General features: G+C 47.9%; 1 protein-coding gene across 1 annotated transcript in view; it reads left to right on the forward strand.

Annotated features, from left to right (window-relative positions):
• Positions 1 to 21621, forward strand: part of LOC131278908 (transmembrane protein 132B-like) — a 196597-nt gene that overhangs the window by 121914 nt on the left and 53062 nt on the right. The window contains 1 exon segment of the mRNA XM_071215567.1: positions 10532 to 10675. Within this exon segment, the coding sequence (XP_071071668.1) occupies positions 10532 to 10675 (144 nt within the window).

Below are 21621 nucleotides of genomic sequence, written 5' to 3' on the forward strand. Positions count from 1 at the left end.
AACTGCTTTTAGCGGAAAAAGTGTTTCTCTGTCAGGTTGGCCCATAAGGACACGCAGCTGTCTTTTCTTTAAGGACAGAATTCTGGAAGTGTCCTAGGCAACCTCGTTTGGAACGAGCTTTATAGAGAGCATTCCCATGGACGTGTGCTGGGCAAGCTCCTGCGCGAGGAGCTTTAGTTCTCGAGAGGGTTATGGCAGCCCAGGATTAAAGGGCCCAGGGGGACAAGGCAGATCTCATCTTCCCAAGGACATGACCTTTGCTTTGCCCATGCCCCACTTCACCTGCACTTATTGCCACCTGGTGTAGTCTCAGTGAGATATCTATTTTGATATTTGTGGGTTGAAACAGTTTTGGTGTTTCTAGGTTTGTTCTAGACTCCAGCATTTAAAGTAACAGGCAGGAGATAGCTATGTGAGCTATGTGCCACAGGCTAAGAGGAGGCATTTGTAAAATGCAGATTTGCAGAAGCAGTTCATTCTGACTTGGGAAAAAGTCGTCTGGGAATGCTTCACATGAAGGCAGCATTTTAGTAGAGCCCTGAAAAAAGAAAAAAGCAAGTGGGAGTAATAAAGCCAAGAAGAAACCTTTGTGGAGCACCTACCATGCTCCAAGTGTTTTAAATTCATTTCCTTAGTTAACACTGAGGGACAGCTACAATTGTTAACCACCTTTTATAGGTAAGGAAACCATGTTGGATGTGTTTAAACGACTTGCCTGGGACCCCAGGTAGAAGGTGGCAGAGGCAGGATTTGGACAAGGGAAGCTGGCCCCTTGCCCACCCCTGAGCTCTCTTGCCACACTGCGGGTGGTGCCGGGCAGAGGCGCGTTGGGGGACAAGGAGCAGAAGCTTGAACCCACGTGTTAGGGGAGGAGCTTACGTCACCCCTACCCGGGCCTGCGTGTGGCACTCAGCAGCTGCTGCACTTAGAGAGAGTGGTGAGCCTTGGTTTTCTCACAAATGGGATTGGAGAGTGGGCGTGTCCTTGGGGACACGTGTGTCCCTCCCTCCCTGGATTCCTGTTCTTCCCATGCCGCCCTTCCTTTACCTTCTGAACCAACAGTTACAGCACGACAGATCCGGGCTTGCAGTAATGAGCGATCAGAAAGGAAACCGAGTTGTTTCATTAGTTTCACTGGAGTATAGCTTACACAGAGTAAAATTCACCCTTATCACAGTTCAGTGAGTTGAATGAGTCATTATGTAGCCACCAGCACAATCGAGATATGCACAGATCTCTCCTCCCTGATGGTTTCTTCATGTCTCTGCTGCCAACCCTTCCTCCATCACCAGCCCCTGGCAGCGGCTCACTCGAGCACCATCATTTAGAGTTTCATGTTCATAGACTCCTGTAGTATGTACTTTGGCTTCTTCCATCTAGCATAATTTTTTGAGGTTCAGCCATGTTTTTGCATGAATCAGTAGTTTTTTTAAAAAAATTGCTGACTAGTATTCACTTGTATGGATATACCACTGTTTGCTTAACTATTCCCCAACAAATGGGCATGCAGACTGTTTCCAGGTTTTGGCTAGTATGACTAAAGCTTCTATGTCTGGTTCTCATTTATCTTGGGTAAATAGCTAGAGTCATCCCGTTGTCTTTCAGCTTGACTCTTCTCTGTGGAGAAGTCTCATCTTCTCTTCCTCTATACATACTTCCATCCTCTCCATCTGGGTCTTTTGACACGCATTTGTCTTTCTCCTGGTTCTGGGTCATGTTTCCTGCTTCTTTATGTGCCTGCTAACTTTTGACGGGCCCCTGAGGTTTGTGACGTCTCCATTGTTGAGTGCTGGCTCTTGCTATATTCCTTCAAGTAGTGTTGACGTTAGATTCTCATCTGCAAAATCAAGAGAATAAGAGTTCCTCCTCAGAGATTTTTGTTATGCAAATTACATGTGTCAAAACCTGCGAAGAAGGAACAGTGCTCCCTCTTTGGAAGGATCCTGCCAGTGTTTCCTGCTTTGTGGTTTCATCTTGGATGCCCAGCAGAGCCTCGGGCGCTGCTGAGCGAGTCCCGCTGGGTGCGCGGCGCCTGCCGTCCTGCAGCCTCGCGGGGCGGAGCAGAGGCTGCCTGGAGGGCGCCCCAGCCGGGGGCCACTCTGCCCAGTGTCCTGGCCCTGCAGGGACTGGGCTGAGCTCCGCCCCCGGGCTCGTGGGCTGGCCCGTTTCTCCTGTGCTGCCTGTCTTCCAGCCTGCCACCTGCAGTGTGCTGCCCCTGCTGGCCATGCCCTGGCTGTCTCCCTTTCCTTAGTCTCCTTCCAGGTGTCCCTGACCCATTGCCTTTTTCTTGCTTTGCCTTATCCAGGCTGTCTTCCTCTCCATATTTCTCTGCATGTTCTTTTCACTGATTTTCTGTCCCCCTGCCATCACTCTCCAGCTCCATTTCTACCTCTTTAGGACTATAAGTTCTCTTCCCATCCCCCTCCTGGCTTCTCTCTCGTTTTCCTCCCTCTCCCTCTTTCTCCTCTCCATCCGTCCATAGGTGGGGTCTGTCCTTAGGGTTGAGGATCAGCCTGAGACCCCAGCCCAGGCTCTGGATGGCTCACTGGGCTCTTCGCAGCACCGTCCGGTCGCACTGACAGTCGCTATCCAGAGGTGCTTATTAGTGCTAGAATAAAGTCCTCCTCGGGGCTTGAGCTTAAATCGTGGTAAGTGTATTCTTGGGAGTACTTCTCTCTTTTGAGCGCCGTCTCATCAGGTTTTACTTTTAATTGAACGGTTTCTCTTTTCCTTGCTGGTCTGATGGCAACTGGAAGTTGTGTTAAATGTTAATTGAGCTCAAGCTGGATGAGAAGCTATTTCATTTTTCAGACAACAAAGAAACACTGTTAACAGGTTACAGTTGTAATTAAGCAAGTGCTAAGAGGCACAGGAAGGCTGGAGAGGGAACACTTACAAGATTCACGCTAGAATGTTCTGCAGCTTCTCATACCATCCCCGCGACGTGGTACAACCCTCCCCAGGTGCTAGCACAGCCAAGGCAGGCCCACGTTGCCCCAAGTGCTGCGTGGCCTCCCCGGGGCCCGGGCACTGGTGTGAGCGTGTGCTGGGGACCTGGGCAGACCCCAGCTCAGCCATCAGCCACGGGTGCGACCTCAGGCAGGTCACCCAGCCCCTGAGCCTCTGTTTCCTCTTTTGTAAAATGAGGGTAATCATAGCGCCTTTCTCTGTGGGCTGCTCTTTTGTGTCAGTGTCCCCCCGACTCCCATCCACCACCTGCGTGACCTTCGTGGGCTGTCCCCCGTGGTGACCCCCACTCTACTGGTGGCTCCCAGCTGGCACTCCCTCTGTCACTTAGTAGTGTTAATGGTGATTATTTTCTTTCATATTTGATCCTTTTCAAAGCATCTTGGGAGCTGATAGGTTGGATATTAGGATCCCATTTTACAGATGAGATTTGAGGGCCCCCTGGTTCAGCACCTTCATATGGACCAATTGTGCCCCCCAGCACCCAGGCCAAGCCCCTTGGGTATGGGTGTAAGGTCTGGTGCCCACCGTAGCTGATAGAGTGAGACACTGGTGCCACCGAGGGCCTAGCTCCTCTGCACTTAGTTACCGTGAAAACTGTTGAGCCTTCAGGCCAGCACGCCTGCACCCCTTCCCACGGGACTGGGTAAGGCTCTCTTGGGGGCTGACACCCGTTAGGGCTAGTGTGAGCAAAGGGGAGCTAACTGTAAGGACACAGTGTGGGGCAGAACCCAAGCAGGGAGGTGGCAGGGCTCAAGGGGTGACCTGGAGCCAGCACTGGAGCGCCCTCGCAAGCTCCAGCTCACTCCTCTCTCCAGAACCCTGCTTCATCTCTCTGTGCTGTCGGCCAGCATCCTCCGCATGCCAGTCGACTGGCAGAAAATGGGCGGCAGCCGCTTCTGAGTTTACATCCCATCCCCGCTGGAGAGGAGCCACTCGAAGGCTGGGATCCCTCCTTCCCCATTCCAGACTCTTCCGAGGAAATTGGCCCAGTGTGGTCACCGCTCGCATCTGCCTGCGTGGCAGGTGGGGTCGTTTTGAATAGTATGATGACCAGGGGAGGAGGAGGGGACTTTCCATGGGTATCTTTGTAGCACCCTTGAACAGCTTTCTCTCCACTCCCAACAGTTGAGAGCCTGCCTCACCCGCACTGGGAGACCCTGGGAAAGGGGAGCCTGGAGCTCACAGGCTCGTGGCATTTTCTTGGTTCTGCTCCTACCCCCTGCAGGAGAACCTCCACGCACACAGCCAAGTCAGGGTCTCACCTATTGATCTGTGCTGCAGCAGTGGAGAGGAACCTGCCCCCGAGGCCCCTGACAGCTGTCTTCCCTGGGGGGGCCTCATTGCATCAGGCCAGTAGCCTCTGCTGTTCCCGCTCCTTACCAGTGTTTCTGAGCTTGTCCTGTGCACCCCTGCAAGCAGCCTCACCTCTGCCCCCAGCCACGGGCCAGGACACTTCAGGGCAGAGCTTTGACTGGGTGACATTTTTACTGACTCTTCCGCCAAGTGCCACCTTATTTGAAATAACTTTCCTTGTGTTATTCAGGGACTCATAAAGAGCTGAATTTTGAAATCACATTCTGCCTTGTGGATTAATACATTATCAGAGTCCAAAAATAGCCATCACTTGGGGGACTGGGTTGATATGTTATACAATGACAACAGTAGAACTGAACACCACTTATTTAAATTGCAACCACATCTGAGTTTTTCTATTAGTGAAGTTTACGCCTGCTTTGAAGCTTTAGAAAGAAGAAGTCAAGGTGTCTGGGAGCAAACTGTGGTCAGAATCAGGTTCTTGCTCAGAGGCCGATGTCCCCGTGTGGGGCCGTGGAGATGTAGGCTGCTGGGTCCCAGGACTCTTGTCCAGAACCACACAGGCTGGGGCTCAAGTGGGGTGGACTACCCTGAAGGCACACATGGTCACGGGTTGGGACTTTGGGGCTACTTGGCTATTACTACTAAATATTAAGCTTCACATTCATAAAACATTTTTTTAAAGGTTTTTAACAACCAAAGCCTCTACCAATCTGCCTTTTATCCTTACAGGTTTCTTCTGAGTTAGGCAAGGAAGTGGGATTGTTAGATCCATCTTCAGGTGAGGAGCTGAGAGGAGGAATAGCATGGAGGCTAGGATGGCATGCTTTGGGCAGCGAAGTGCATTTGGCATCCTGGCTCTGTTGCTTAGCAACAGTGTGATTCTGGACAAATAATGGAATACTTTCAGCTTCAAGTTCCGACATTTGTAAAATGGGGATGGAAACAGTAATCCTTGAAAAGGGATGTCTGAGGATTAAATGAGCTGTCAACGACTAGTTAATATTTATTGTGGACTTACGATATACCAGATGTAGTTCTTTATGATTTTTCAATCAGATGTTAATATGCGCTGTATTGAATATTATTATAAATATGAATTGATGTTAAGAGAGAATTGGGTGAACCAATTAGCACAGTGCCCAGCCCTTCTCTAGTGTTAGGCAGAGGTAGTTGTCGTTAATCATTAGAGCGTTTAGCGTGACATATCTTTATGCGTTGATTCATCCCTTTTGGATTTTGTTGCCTTGTTTGCTCTTTTGGTTCTTCTGTTCATTAGAATGGAAGCTCCATGAGAACGTCTGTCTGTCTTGTTCACCATCACAGTTCCAGGGCCTAGCACTGCCTGGCCAAGAGCAGGCATGGAAGGAACACGTGCTCTTGGATGCAGGACTGTGGTTCCAAGTGCCATGTTTTGCGTCAGGCATGCTGATGGGTGCCATGTGCCACTTCCAGCATCAGACCTGCTAAGACAAACGATGTCGTGGGAGAGCTTCAGAGGCCAAGGGTGGCAGTGGACAGACTCCCCTCCCCCCACTGGCTTACTCTCAGAAGGATTTTACTAAGACTCCTCCGTTGTATCGTTGCCTTTCTTTTATAGTTTGGGAGACACAGTATGGCAGACTGTTTAAGTGATTGGATTCGGAGTCAGGCTGGTCTAGTTCAGGGGTAGCCTGGGAGTAGTCTTTTCCTCCCTTCCTCCTTTTATTTTCCTTATCATTGCGAATTAGAAAAATACATTTTATTATACAAATAATACATGGATAGATGCTCATCTCTTTATAAAAGTTATTATGGGGGAGGCTGTGTTCTCTACTTGACCTCCCTTTTCCTGGCCCCCTTCGAATCCCCCCAAATAAACATCTATTCATTGTGGATCTATCTGCTGGTAATGTGTGTTTACATAGACATAGATGTCTTCATAAATTCTTCAAGTTGCTTCATTCTGTAAAGACCTAAATGGGATCAAACCTTGAAAGCATTTGCTAGCTTAGTTTTTTTTTCCTTACTCAAGATTTTGCTTTAGAGATCTGTGCATAATAAAACTGATATTTATCTAAACATGTGGTGTATGTGTGTGTAACTGAACCTGCCAGGACAGGCCAGACTTTGCTGCAGCAACATACAAGCCCCAATCCTTTTTATAAAGGTTTTTTCTAGTTAATAATTTCAATCTGATAGGAAATTTAAAAATACAAATTCTTGTACACTCTCACCCCAATCCCCCAAATGTTCCTTTCTCTATACAACACATATTATGATTATTTATGAAATGTTCAAGATTGTTTGTCACATGATTATTCTTTATCCCTAAATACTTCAGTGTGAATTTCCCAAAGCCTTTTATATTTGTAGAGTGAAATGATCAAAATTAGGAAATTGGGAAGTGGATAGGGCGTCCGTCTACCACATGGGAGGTCCGTGGTTCAAACCCCGGGCCTCCTTGACCCGTGTGGAGCTGGCCCATGCGCAGTGCTGATGCGTGCAAGGAGTGCTGTGCCACGCAGGGGTGTCCCTGCATAGGGGAGCCCCACATGCAAGGAATGTGCCCCGTAAGGAGAGCCGCCCAGCGTGAAAAAAGTGCAGCCTGTCCAGGAGTGGCGCCGCACACATGGAGAGCTGATACACAAGATGATGCAACAAAAAGAAACACAGATTCCTGTGCTGCTGACAACAACAGAAGCGGACAAAGAAGAACACACAGCAAATGGACACAGAGCAGACAACGGGGGGCGGGGGAGATAAATTTAAAAAATTAAAAAATTTAAAAAATTTTTAAAAATTAGGAAATTAACATTGAAACAAGGAATTATCTGATTTATATACCTTCTTTAAATTCAATCCATTATCTTACTAATAATTGTCCTGTTATAGCAAAAGAAAAATGTGTTTTCTGTTTGAGAATCCAATCCAGGCTCACGTGTTACATTTTCATATCTCTTCATGTCCTTGAATCTGGACCAGTTCTCCAGTCTGTCTTTTAGACTGTGACATATTTAAAATAGATAAATTGTTTGGTCAGGTGCCCCATAATTTGGGTTTATCTGACATTTCCTCATTATTCGTTTCAGTTTATATATTTTTTTTGTTGGAAACTTAGAAGTGATGTTGCATCCTTTTCAGGACATATGGTTTCTATTTATCCCATTACTAGTGATGTTATCTTTGATCATTTGCTAAGGTGGCATCTGCCAGGTTTATGTAATGTAAAGCTCCTATTTTTCTCTTTGAAATTAGTCTCTTGCAAGAGATACTTTGACACCATGCAAATCTCCTGCTTTTTATCACTTTCAGTCGCCATTAGCATCCATTAATGATTCTTGCCCAGAACAATTACAGTAATAAATGTTGGTTGCCAGGTGGTGGCATTCTAATTTCATTGCTCTTTTTACATTTTTTGGTTGGAAGCCTATAGGGATGAGCCTTTCTTTCTTCCACCCAACCTGTTTGGGTGCTTATGTTCAGTATCAATGCAGTGGCTTATTTTATTCTATGTAGTATAACCCACTACTAGCATTACAGCCTTCTTTATTTTGAAACTAAAATTGTCCCAGACTGGCTGGTGGGAACTTCTTCAAGCTGGCTCCTGTGTCCTTTTAACATTTTTTGAGTGCTTTGTTACCTGCTGGTTCCAAAATATATTTTAGGTTCCTTATCATGTACTTTCTTTGCCTCAGCTCTAGGAGCAGCCATTTCTCCCAGGAGCTCTGTTTTCTTTTATTGGAGAATGGACTTTAGAACTAAAATCTGGATTCTAGGTGTGTGTTCATTGATAGAGAGGTGTTATTGTTTGTAAGCCCTCTGAGCAAACAGAACTAGGAAAAAATATATATACACACATTGACATGTATTTAACACACCTCTCTCTCTTCATTCCTCCTTTACTCTCCCTCTCCCCTGCTCTAATTTCTACTAGTACTTCCAATTCCAGTTCAGCACACACAGTTCACTCTAATCTCCTCCTTCCATTTTTAACTCACTTTTCCAGCATTGAGAAACCTATCTCTCATTATCCAAAATATATTATTTGCTCATTCTAGAATACACTAGTTTTAGAACTGCTAGCCCCATACTGCTGTGGAAAACAAACCTAACTAGAATTCAATACATGTTCACAGTTCTTTTTGTCTTTAGCCTGAGAGTATATTGCCAAAACAATATTCTCGAAAGTTCCTTGCAACTCCTAAATTTCAGGAGCTTAAAACAACAGAGGTGTCTTCTTGCTCACACATGTCCTTCACTGCTCACCTGGGACTTTGCTCGGCATTGGCCTCACTCTGGGACCCAAGTTAAGAAAGCAGCCATTGCCATGGCAGTGGAGGAAAGGAGAGCACGATATACTGTGCTCTTAAAGCTTCTGAACTCACATCTCAGCCAAATCAAGTCACATGGTCAAACTTAAGTTCAACTGGGCAGAAAAATCCAATTACTTTGCTCAGAAAGAGATCTGGTAGACATGCCTTATTTATTCAATCTCAACCTTACACAACTTTGGAAGAAATTCTTATTGTATAGGAGGAAACTGAAGCACTCTGTTCTAATCTCAATCAATATATAGATGCAATTCATCATTTTACCTGCTGCAGAATAGTCACTATTAAACATGCATATCAAGTTCATTGGGCCATTTCACAACTGATGGGTATTTAGTTAGAAAGCATTTGATAGCTTTTAACTATTAGAAACAACACTCCAATGAGTACCTTGTCTAAGATCCCTTTCTGTCAGTGAGGATACCCAGAGATAGAAGAGCTGGCCAGTCCCATTTCTTTACCAGTAGAGCTTCCTCATTTCTCATGCTCTTCTCGATCAAATGAAGGTAACATAGAGCCAAAGTCATGGGAACTGTGTCAAGATAACATGAAGCCCTGGCCACAATACCTAGCCCAGCAGACGCTCATTATGTAAGAACTCTCATTACTCTTTTCTCTTGAGTGTAGTTCTGCTACCCAGCTCCATTGCCCTGAAGTCCAGGGTTCTACTTTTCTCTCCTCTTTTGTATTTTCTCTGGGTAGTCCACTGCACCCACTGGGCTTCAGCTTCTCGACTAGGAGGAGTTGCTGCTACCTTCCCTTCCTGAAGGCATCGCGGTTGGGCTGTGTGACACAGCATTTGTCTTCCTGATAGAAAGGGACCAGTATGGCAGGTGTGCTCCCACCTGTCCCACTGCCTTCCAGCTTTGACAATGAATGTAGGTGGCTAGGTCGTGGGCGCCATCTTGCTACGCTGAAGGTAAGGGTGTCACCCTGCCCTGACTGGCTCACTGGACCAAAGCCAGCACCCCCAGACTTCTGGTTCTGTGAGAAGCATAGACACCTGTGTTGGCTTGTTTCACTCTGAGTTGGGTTTTCTGCCACAGCAGTTAATACAGCCCTCATGGAAACAGAAGCTGAGCTGGACTCGAAGCCAGGCGGTGTGGCTCCAGAGCCCCTGCATGGCTCCTCACCCCCCATCACTATGGAAGGGTTCCATCAAGGCAGAGGTTAGCACAAAGGGAGCTTCTGCCTGCCGGAGCACAGAAGTTACTGTTTCAAATGCCCAGAGGCGGGCCAGAGCGGAAGCAGTGGTGCCCCTGGGGGCTACTGTCCTTGTCTAGGTAAGAGATGATGGCTTAAGCGGAGGATGTTGGGACTTAGGTGGAGGATGTTGGGATGGTGAGAATTTGACACATTTGAGGTAAATTATGGCGACAGGACCTACCGGACTCTGAGAGATGTTAGAGGAGGCGCGAAATTAATGCATGTCCCCGGGTTGGCAGGGCAGCTTGGGGCTACTGGAAATGGGGCTGAGGTGGGTGCTGGTGGCTGTCCGGCCTGCAGAGGCTTTTAACCTGCCACCAGGCCTCTGCTGGTCTTTGTGCTCCTCTGCTTGCCTAACCTGAAACAAAAATGCCTTCACCGTGTCGATAAACCCTGGAGATTAGGCAGCCCCTTCCCCATGAGGATTGGAAAATATTGTGAAGAACTCTCATTGCGGGCACGTGAGACGCATCTGCTGGACGGTGGGGTGGGAGTGAGGGGAGCGGGAGGGGGAGGGCAGGCAGGCAGCTGCCCCTCAGCGGCCGGGCAGCCTTCGGGCCTGCTCGTCCCAGCCTGGGTGTGTGCGATGGCTTCCCGCCGTCCCCCGCACAGATGGCTTGGAAACTGCAGAGCAAGCAGGAAGGTGGCGGGTGCCCCAGGCAGGGGCCCTGCTGCCACGGCCAGCTTGGTGTCCCATTGCTGACGTGCACTTTCCTCTCTCTGTCCAGGACACGGAGGTCTTGAACACGGCCATCCTCACGGGAAAGGCTGTCTCGGTCCCCATCAAGGTCGTGGCAGTTCAAGAGGACGGGTCTGTGGTCGACGTGTCACACTCTGTAGAATGCAAATCTGCTGATGAAGACGTCATCAAGGTACCCGCAGCTTTATGCCCTGGCCACCTGCTCCTTTGTCACCCCTTCTTGGGCCCTGGGGTCCATCCTGGCTGAGCCCCCTGTGCTGAAGGGCTGGCGGCCAGGGGACCGTCACTAAGGAGTGAGAGCCTGGTCCAGAGGTGCTCGAGGGTCAGGAGCGGCTGCAGCAGGCAGGGCTGCTTCCCTCTTCCTGGAGAGGAGTCCCAGCCCCTGGCCTTCAGCTCTAGAAGGAACATGCACACAATTTGGCAGGTCTGGCCTTGGCACATTTCTGTGGGTTTCTTCATCCTAATGAACTGGATTTATTTATGACTCCAAATCTGGCCAGGAGCCAGCCCCTGGCTTTTTCATGTTCTTTGCCGTGGTCTGTTTGAACCATCATATTTGATGCTTCTGCCGTTTTTTCCTTAACATTCTTCTTGGCCTTTCATTTTGCAGCAGAGACTTCGGGGAGAAAGGATTTAAGCCTTCAGAACCATCCTTCCTCCTCTAAGCTGCTTAGAGAGCCCCAGGTGCAGTCTGTCCTCCACAGAGAAACACAACACCCGGACTTCTGTCCCTCCTGGTGCTCCACGGGCTCCCGTTTACAGGGTCAGTGAGGCTTGGTCTCAGTCTTAAGAACTTCACGGTAGACTGAAAGGCCATGAGGGCTTTCTCCTGTGGCAGCGGAGATCTGGAGGGGTTGATTTCTCCCTGTTGTGGTCTGCAGGGGGCTGCTCCTGGGATGGTTTTCATAAAGAAGAAATGCGGTGTCTGTGAAGCCTACTGCACTGTCAATCATCCAGATGTGGCCCAGCCTGCTTCCTGGTCTTGGAAGACTTAGTGCTCCCCTGGAGACAGAAGGTGGTCCAGCTCAAAACCTGTCCATGCCACCCTGCCTGGGCTCACAGCAGTCCCTGCACTCCATGGGAGTGTTTGACTAAACCCAAGGCATTCAATCTTCAGAGTAAGAAAGGTCAGATTCCAGTCATTGGAGTTCATCTGCCCAGAAACGAAAACTACTGAGGATGCATTGCCCTGGGTGCTTTTGACAATGCACATTATTTACTGTCCCCAACTTGTGATGAAAGGAGATACTGGGGATGGCATTTGGAGATGGTATCTGTGTGCTCATGCCACCCTGGGCCCAAGGAACTTGCTCACCTCTGCAGCTCCCTGAGCCTTTCATTTCCCTCCAGAGGGCCTGGGGGCGCCTCCCAGTGGAGCCCTGCCTTCCTCCTGGAGAGGCCACTCCAAGTTCATGGAGGGCTGGGATTATTATTGCCCTGTACTTGGTTGTCTCTACCTCACCAAAACATACTAAAAATCTCCTCTGCCTAACCCAAGAGATAACTTGCTTTGAAAAACGAAAGCATCTTGCTCAGCTGTGCCTTCAGTAGCCACCTGAGAATGGGGCTTTCTCTTTCTTCCAGCTGATCATGGCCTGGTCTTCAGAGGAACAAAATAGAGCGTGCAGGTCACCATACTGCTTTAAGACTTTTCCAGGGCATTCCAGGCTGGCCTGCAAATCCTGTGTTAATTGAAGGATTAATTGACTGATGCATCTGTCATGGTTTCAATGTCCATATTTATAATACATTTGCCACAACCCCAGGATGAATGGAGTCATCCACAGAGCTGTACTCTGACCTCGGCAACATCCCAGGGCCCTCTGCACCCCAAAGGCATGACCCTTTCATTAGCAGCCTCTGGAGAGGACCCCTCAGTCTGCAGAATTGTCACCCCATTACTCTGTGAAGGTGTAGAAAACACTGTGCTCCCAGGGAAAAGATTTCAGGGTTCACTGAGAATTTTTGTGTTAGAAATTCTGTGCATTGGGATTGTGATTTAGGTAAGGGAGATGGTGTGACTTTAGGAATATGTAAATTGTGGTAATATACAAATAAATCAGCTTCCGTGATCTGAGATTCTATGACTTTTGGGGGACAGAATCTGAGGACTTGACTGATTTTGAAAGTCTGAAACCTTGGCCTAATCTGGTAAGATTAGGAGGGACAAATGCTAAGTCTTACTTTTAAGTTAAACAAAACAAATCCAAAACCCTTTACAAGGAGAGGATGCTGCTTAAGAGCTGTGTATGTGAGGAGCCATGGCACTTTTCTCAGTGGTGAGACCTGACAAATCAGCTTTTTGAAGAGGCACCACAAGGTTTTCATCGGCATCGATTGGCTCCTCATCCCAGAACAGAGGTCACTCACAGGCAGGCCGCGGATCAGATCTGTGTGTGTGCCCAAACATGTATGTGTGTGTGTGTGTGAGAGAGCATCCGCACTTTAAAAAATCGCTATTATTAAATGTGTTGCCAGCATGTTATAATGGGCAAATTCACACTGAAATCTGGATTTCCAGCTTTTGTGAAAAATCACGAGGTCACGCAGCCCTGGAATGATCTTCCTTCCCGTGAACCTCACCTCTCCCTGAGGTCTGTCCTGCCAATTGGCCACTGCCCCGCTCCTATTCCACATGGAGGCTGAGGAGCTCTTGCCCCTTTCTCCTCATATTTGGCTGCTGGTTTTCTAATAGTAGGACCCAGAGGAGAGTGAGGTAGCCTTGTGCCCTGGTCTCTAGCAAAACTAAGCCCCAGGTGATGGACTCGCTCTGTCCCTCACCAGCAGTCCTGCGCTTTCCAGGCTGTGAGCGGAGCTCTGGAGGATGGATCATGTTCTGCGAGTGGCTGGTGTGCCAAGGGCCCTTGAAACAAGCTCAGTGGGTGGGACTGGAGGGGGCCTGTGTGTGTAGCCCAGGGCGAGGTAAAGAGGGATGCCTGGCAGCTCTTGAAGCCTCTCAAGGACCATTTTGTGGAAGATGGAATAGATTTGTTCTTTTTTAGATTCCAAAGGGAAAGCTGAAAGAGAACCTTTCTTAGCTCAACACAAAGCAAAGGATTCCTGGGGAGCACGTTCTTTGGCTGTGTTTTCAGACCATGGTTTTGGTTCGAATCCTGGCTCCTCCTTCCTTGTTCTGTGGCCTGGGTTGATTGCTGAGCTGCTCCAGGCCAGTTCCCTTTTCAATAAAATGAGGCTGCTCCTACGTCAGTGGAAGGTGGAAAGGAAGTGTCTGCGGAGATTTGTTCTAAAGTGTCTAAAGCAGAATGACCAATAGTCAAAGTGATCCTTGAAAATCTTTTAAAGATCATCTGAAGTTTAAAAGGGAATGGACTTATTTTTAAATTTCTCCTTGCATTTGAGCTATGGCTATATTTTCTGGGGCATTTTAGGGCAGGGCCTAATTTCAAAGAGGGTATTGGAAGTCTAATAAGGTAGATTTGGGGAGAGTTGAAGATAAGATAAATTTCCCTCTCCCTCTCTTTTGTTCTTCTCTTTTATATTTTCTGATGGAAGTGTTGTCAGATGACAAAAGTTATTCTGACCACATATAATTGAATTGTCATTTGTTAAATCTGTAGGATCTAATCCCAATGTGGAGTGTTTGAGATGATTAAATAAGACTCTCTCTCTATATATATATATATATATATGTAAACCATACAGGGAGTCACATAGTATTTGATCAGTAATGTATCAATGAATATTATAGCTATATCTATATCTATTTACCAACATATCTATTTCCATATCTATCTATATATATTTTTTAAAGTTTTATTTTATTTCTTCGTACCCACTTGTTTTGTACTCTCTGCTCTCTGTTTTCTTTTTAGAGGGACAGGGAACGGAACCTGTGGCCTCCCATGTGGGAGAGAGGCATCCAATCACTTGGACCACCTCTGCTCCCTGCTTGTTTAGTCTCTCATTGTGTTTCCTTGATGTGTCTCTTTGTGGCATCATCTCACTGCAGCAGCTTGCAGGGCCAGCCCTTTGCATTAGTCTTCTTTAGGAGGCAACAGGAAATAAACCCAGGACCTCCCATGTGGTAGACAGATGCCCAGCTGCTTGAGCCACATGTACTTCCCTATATCTATATATTTTATTTTTTTAAAGATTCATGTTTTATTTTTTTCTCTCCCCCCCCGCCCCCCCAGTTATCTGCTTTCTGTGTTCTTCTGTGACCGCTTCTCTCCTTATCAACAGTGTCGGGAATCTGTGTTTCTTTTTGTTGTGTCAGCTCTCCGTGTGTGTGGCGCCATTCTTGGGCAGGCTGCATTTTCTTTCGCACTGGGCGGCTCTCCTTACGGGGTGCACTCCTTGTGCGTGGGGCTCCCCTATGTCGGGGAAACCCCTGCGTGGCATGGCACTCTTTGCACGCATCAGCAGTGCGCAGGGGTCAGCTCCACATGGATCAAGGAGGCCTGGGGTTTGAACCACGGACCTCCCGTGTTGTAGGCGGACGCCCTAACCACTGGGCCAGGTCCACTTTCCCATATTTTTAACCGCTATTTTATTGTTAGGTCCACAGTGTCTTTGTCTGTTTTACTAACCATTCTTCCTAGTCCTAAGTCCAATGCCTAGAACACAGTATGCTCCATAAATGCTTTTTGAATATATGAAAGCATGAGTGAATGAATAATTGAATGAATGCTAGAGCTGCCCAGAGATGGAGCAAGCTACTAGGCAAGAATAGAGGTCTGACTTTATTGGAATATCTCCAGTGAATTTTCTGTTACCGGAAATTTCCAAAGAGAGGTGGATTAGGTGGATACTTGGACCTGATCCTATGACCCAGGTTTTCCTTTTTCCCCAGGGGATGTTTTTAATCCACAAATACTTTATGAACTTCTATGTGTGGAGGGCAATCTTAGAGAACTTTAAGAGTGACAATGTGCAATGCATATAAATTCTACCCTTAGGAGTTTACAGTTCCAGCTTATGAATGTTAATAGCTAACACTTATTGAATACTTATTAAGAGCCAGATACTATTATACAAAGAACATTCGAGGTATTGACCCATTGCATCTTCACTACAAGGCTTTGAAGTGGGTAATCCTACCATTTGAAGGTTACAGGTGAGGACGTGGGGCAGAAAAGGGATAAAGAACTCAAGAAGCTGATGCCTGTAGAGGCCAGAATTCCCAGCAGATGGGCTGGCCGCAGAGCCCAGGTTCTCCACCCCTGTGCATCTTGAATTGTTCTCTCTCAGGTTGTGTAGGCAGAGGGGCAGGTATTCTTATGAGCCAGCAGCAAAATATCATTCCTGCAGCTTTCCCAATAGGGAGTCAGTTGATAATGGGCTTTTTCTAAATTTGCAAAACACTTGTTTTCATCCATATCACCTTGAAGTCATATATATGAGTTTCCGATTAGTGCTGTAACAAATTAGCACACATTTATGGCTTAAAATAGCACATATTTATTACCTTACCAAGCTTGGGGTCAGAAGGCTCAGGTCCCTCGGAAGGCTCTAGGGAAGCTTCTAGAGGCTTCACTGTTTCCTTGGCGCCTAGCCTCTTTCCCTGTCTTCCAAGCCAGCAGTGTAGCATCCTCAGGTTTTCTTTTCTTTTCTCAAAGATTTATTTTTTATTTATTTCTCTCCCCATCCCCTCCATCCCCCTAGTTGTCTGCTCTCTCTATCCATTCGCTGTGTGTTCTTCTGTGTCTGCTTGTGTCAGTGGCACCTGGAATCTGTGTCTTGTTTTTCTTGTTGCGTCATCTTGCTACATCAGCTCTCCATGTGTGTGGTGCCACTTCTGGGCAGGCTGTACTTTTTCCACACTGGGTGGCTCTCCTTCCAATGCGCAGTCCTTGTGTGTGGGGCTCCCCTATGCGGGGGACACCCCTGCATGGCACGGCACTCCCTGAGCACATCAGCACTGTGCATGGGCCAGCCCCACACCGGTCAGGAGGCCCAGGGTTTGAATCGCAGACCTCCCATGTGGTAGGCAGATGCCCTGTCCGTTGGGCCAAATCTGCTTCCCCATCCTCAGATTCTGACCTCTGCCTCCATCATCCTATCTCCTGACTCTGGCCGTCCTGCCTCCCTCTTGGAAGGACCCTTGTGATTACACTGGGCCCCCCTGATAATCCAGGAGAGCCCCCCTCCCAGATGCTTAACTTCATCCCATCTGCAAAGCCCCTTTTGCCACGCAGGGTTTTGAGGATGAAGGCACGAGTGTCTTGGGGCTGTACCTTCTGTCCCCAGCATGTTTTCTTCTCTTTGCTAAGTTTCTTTAAAGGTCTTCAGGGGAAGGAATAAAAGTGCAATTTCCATATTGTTATTATATTGTAATATTTCAGTGTCTATGTTTCTGACAAATACATGTTTTCATGTATTTGTATGAATAATAGTACTTCTGTCAATGAATTGTGGCTTTCAGAACTCCAAAAGCCAGTCATGCATCATCAGCAGGGGCCATACTCTGTCATGCTTGGACAGAAATAAAAATAAACTCATGCTGATCTCAAAGATGGTGCCCTCCAACATATATCTATGATAATTAAGTTTCCCAGCTCTAATATCAGCTGGACTAGGAAATAATGACATGCTAAAGGGATAATAAAAGGGCATTAACATTTTAAAGCCTTCCCTGCCCCAGGGGAGCATCTCATTTCTGAGCTTGGGCTGCGGGTAGTAAGGTAAGGCAGTGTGTCTTCCTCTGGATGTGCTGGTAGAGTGAAATCTCTAGATTCTTGCTGCTTGCTTAGCCATGTGTGCATCACTGGTTGCTAACTAGAGAAAACGGCAGGTTTGAAGGCACAGCTTCGTTTCCTGTGCTAATATGCAGCACCTACAAAAGGGCTCCGTGACCAAGTTCCCTTAAGTGGTTGCATTTAAGGAGAGGATCAGATAGAAGGTGGTGTGTCCTGAACATGGTCCAACGGAGAGCCACACGGGAGGTGCTGCCACTGAGCCCGAGACATGACTCTGCACTGGGGGGATCGGAAAGGCCTAAGAATTCCTGTATTGGTTAGTATTGGCTTTTTTGGGGAGGGCTGGGTATGGATTGCAAGCAACAGAAACCCAAATCCAACTGCTTTCAGCCCCAAAGGGAAAGGTATTGGCTTATGTGACTAAAATGGGCCATGAGGACTTGAGGCAAAGTTGGATCCGGAGGCTCCTTGGAACTCGGCTTCTCTCCTCTTATTTCCACTTTCCTCCACGTGGTTCCTGGGCTCCCGCGCTCCCCCCTCGCTGCCATCCTGCAGACTCTGCTCACCTAGCCCCTCCCCTGCAGCCTCCCCCACCCTCACCCCCAGGTCTCGCCTCCACGGACACACGTGGGGACTCAGCACCTTGGATGTCTTGTGCATGTTGACCACCCCTTGAGGCCAGGCGCTGCATCTTATTTATATTTGTATCCTCAGAGTCTCTCAGAATGATCACCACCACTCGCTCAAGCATATGGTGCTTGGCATCGGACATGAATCTGCTTGTTTTGAATACATGAGAACATTCCATACACGGGCACCTCCATGCGGTAGGCTCAGCTCAGGAAACTGAGGTACAGGAGTTACGTGGCTGCTACTTAGCAGGCTTTGAATAAATATTACTCCAGTGCACGTCTAACTTTATTGATTCAAAAAATGGACAGGCAAGTCCATTTTCCTCTTTCATTTAAAGACAAATTTAAAGACTGACCTGGGAATCCAAGTTTTAATGTAAGATTTTAAAATTTAAATGGTGGCTTCTCATTCAACTGAGTAATAACAAACACCAAATACAGCGGTCTGCAAACCACTTTTGCCCCAGGGAGACAGGTCTGCTCCAGCTTTCACTGAACAGCGTAGGAGCAGCTAAAGGAAATGGAAGCTGGAGTCTCCACCACGGGTGGGGGGATGGAGGGTGCAGCTGAGGACCCCAGGGGTGCTGCAGGGAAGGGAGGGGCTTCCACGAGGACCCCAGGGGTGATGCAAGGAAGGGAGCAGCTTCCTGTGAGCACCCCAAGGGTGATGCAGTGAAGGGAGGGGCTTCCTGTGAGGACCCCAGGGGTGATGCAGGGAGGGGGGCTTCCTGTGAGGACCCCAGGGGTGATGCAGGGAGGGGGGCTTCCTATGAGGACCCCAGGGGTGCTGCAGGGAGGGGGGCTTCCTGTGAGGACCCCAGGGGTGCTGCAGGGAGGGGGGCTTCCTGTGAGGACCCCAGGGGTGCTGCAGGGAGGGGGGCTTCCTGTGAGGACCCCAGGGGTGCTGCAGGGAGGGGAGGGGCTTCCTGTGAGGACTCCGGGGTGCTGCAGGGAGGGGGGCTTCCTGACAGTCCCTGCATTGCTTATCTTGAAAGGGTCTTCTCTGTCGTGGGCTATTACAGGCTTCTAGAGAAACCCGCAGAACGACCCTAATTTTATTTAGAAGCTGTGGAGAGATCCAAAGAGGCATAAGGCTATTTCCCCCTTAGCCATGCTTGGCAACAATTCCTACAAAAACACTGTGATTCTATTTCTGGGCATGGATTTCCTTCCCTTCGCCATCACCAGGAGCCAAGCATCTAAGAATAAGTCGTCAAGCGGTTTGGATGTTACTGCCTAATTTTGTCTTTTATGCTGGTAATTTGGACTTTTATTTCCCTTTCTAATTGGAGATGTGTCATTTGTTTCCTGCTGGCCAGAGAATAGACACTGCTCCATTCTCAGCCTTTTGTTCCTGTCACTTTCCCTCTGATTTCACTATTAATTGGATCGTTCATCCATTTCTGCCTCTGGCATCTCTAATTAAGAACGAGCCTCTGGTGGTGTTTCTGCAGAATGCAGAGAAGCCCCTGACGGTCCAGGCTGCAGGCTGCCCTCCTCCCCAGCACACAGTGCCGCACGCTGCCCTCTCTCCTCCCCAGGCTCCACTCGTCTGCTCCTCCACATCAGGCCCAGCTTGGACCCAAGGCCCGAGATTGATGGGAGGCCTGGACCCTGAATGTGTCTCAGGTGTCAGGCCTGGTCAGGTGTGGCCCCAGAGCCGAGTCTCCGGGGGAACCATCTACCTGTGTCCAGACAGCAAAGAGGCCCCTCCTTGATGTGTGGTGCTTGCCTCGCATTTAACGCCTGCCGTGCGCCTTTGCTGGTGGACAGAGAGCACACTGGCTTCATATTTGGGCTGTTGGGTTTCTGGATGTGGTGGTTTGTACCTGCTCTTAGAGCTAATCTGTTCTGGTGGGTGAAAGCCTATTGTAAGTAGGACCTTTAGTTGAGGTTACTTCAGTTAAGGCATGGTCCAGGGGTTGGGCTTATCCCCCTACTGGAGTCCTTTATAAAACAGTAAATTCAGAAAAAGCCAGGGAAGCAAGAAGCTGAGAGCAATGAAACCTGAAGAGAAGGGAGAGACCTGCAGACTTCCCCATGTGACAGAAAACTCACCAGCCACCTGTCTTCAGGAAGAAAGCATTGTCTTGATGAAGTCTTCATTTGGACATTTCCACAGCCTCAAAACAGTAAGGTTTTAAGCTAATAAACTCCCATTGTTAAAAGCCAACCCATTTCATGGTACAGAGAGTGGGGTGCTACTGCAAATACCAAAAATGTGAGAATGGCTTCATAAGTGGGTAATGGAAAGAGCCTGGAAGAATGGTGAGGTGCTTGGTAGGAAAGGCCTAGATGGCTGATTTCTACCAGCAGTGTGCTAGATTCCTACCATATTGCTGGTAGGAATATGGACGCTAAAGGTACTTCTTGATGAGGACTTAGATAGAAACAATGAATATGTCATTGCAAACTGGAAGAAAGCTGACCCTTGTTTTAAAATGGCCGGGAACTTGGCAAAATTGAGTCCTGGTGTTGGAGGGAAGGCAGAATTTGAAAGTGATGGGCTTGGATATTTAGCTGAGATTTCCAAACTAAATGTGTGAAGTGTGGCCTGATTTCTCCTTGCAGCTTATAGTAAAATGAGAGAGGAAAAGAATAACCTGAGAAATGAACTGGGCACAAAGAAACCAGAAAAATTTGGAAAATTTTTGGAATTTTTGGAAAATTCTGAGCTTCTGGAAAGTGACTCCCCAAGAGAATAGTGCTCCACGTGAGGGTTTAACTGACCATGGATTCAGTCAGCCGTTTCAGTGCAAGTCAGGATAGGAAATGCAGTTCCCAGGAAGGATTTGTGGGAATTTTCTGTCTGATGGTTTGGACCCTGTGTACTTTATATGAGGTTTTTGTGAGGTCTGTATGAAAGGAACCACTGCCAGCCCAGACTAAAAGGGACAGAAAAGGGAAGGAAAAAGCACTGTGAGGGCAGGACCATGGAAGCTGAGGTTTGGACTGAAGACCTCTTCTTGGGCCAAGAGAGCAGACCCCTCTATGTGTGTGGAAAGGGTGAGTGCACCTCAGTACTTGGAGAGGGCGGGCCTCCTGCCCATTGTCCAGGAAGCATGTAGGCCCCAGTGTTCTCAGACGCCTAGACACCTGCAGAGAGTCTGGCCACCACCCCAGTGCTTGAAGTGGTTGGAGCCTTCACCCCATGGCCATTGTGCAAGCACCTGCAAAGGGTGGGGCTGCCCCTCCACCAGGCCTGGAGGATAAAACATCGTCCTACAGATGACTTTCAGATCTAGAACTCTAATGGAGAATGCCCTGCAGTTTTTTTGCAATTGTTTGGGACCAGTAACCCCTGATTTTCTTCCAGTTTCTCCCTATGGGAATGGAATGTTTATCCTATGGCTGTCCCTCCTTTGTATACTGGAAGAAGATAACTTGTTCTCTAGGTTTCACAGGCCCACAGCCAGAGGGAAACTGTGTCCCAGGAGAGACAACACCTATAACTGATTTTGAGGAGACTTTGCACTTAGTGTTCTTACTAAAATGACTTCAGGCTTTTGGGATAGTGTGATGGAATGAATGTATTTGCATTTGAAAGACCATGTCTTTTGGAGTCCAGCAGGTGGAGTGTGGTAATTTGAAACTGTATGTACCCCAGAAAATCATGTTCTTAATGCTAATCCATTCCTTTGGGTGTAAAGCTCTTGCAAGTGGGACCATTTGATGAGGTCACTTCAGGTAAGGCATGGCCCAGGGTGGGCCTTAATTCTCTTACTGGAGTCCTTTATAAGAGAAAGAAATTCAGATAAAGAGATAAAAAGCCCCAGAAGCAAAAAACTGACAGCACCGAAACTGAGAAGGGAGAGACCAGCAGACTC

Source organism: Dasypus novemcinctus, chromosome 6 (assembly GCF_030445035.2).
Source record: "Dasypus novemcinctus isolate mDasNov1 chromosome 6, mDasNov1.1.hap2, whole genome shotgun sequence".
NCBI lineage: Eukaryota > Metazoa > Chordata > Mammalia > Cingulata > Dasypodidae > Dasypus > Dasypus novemcinctus.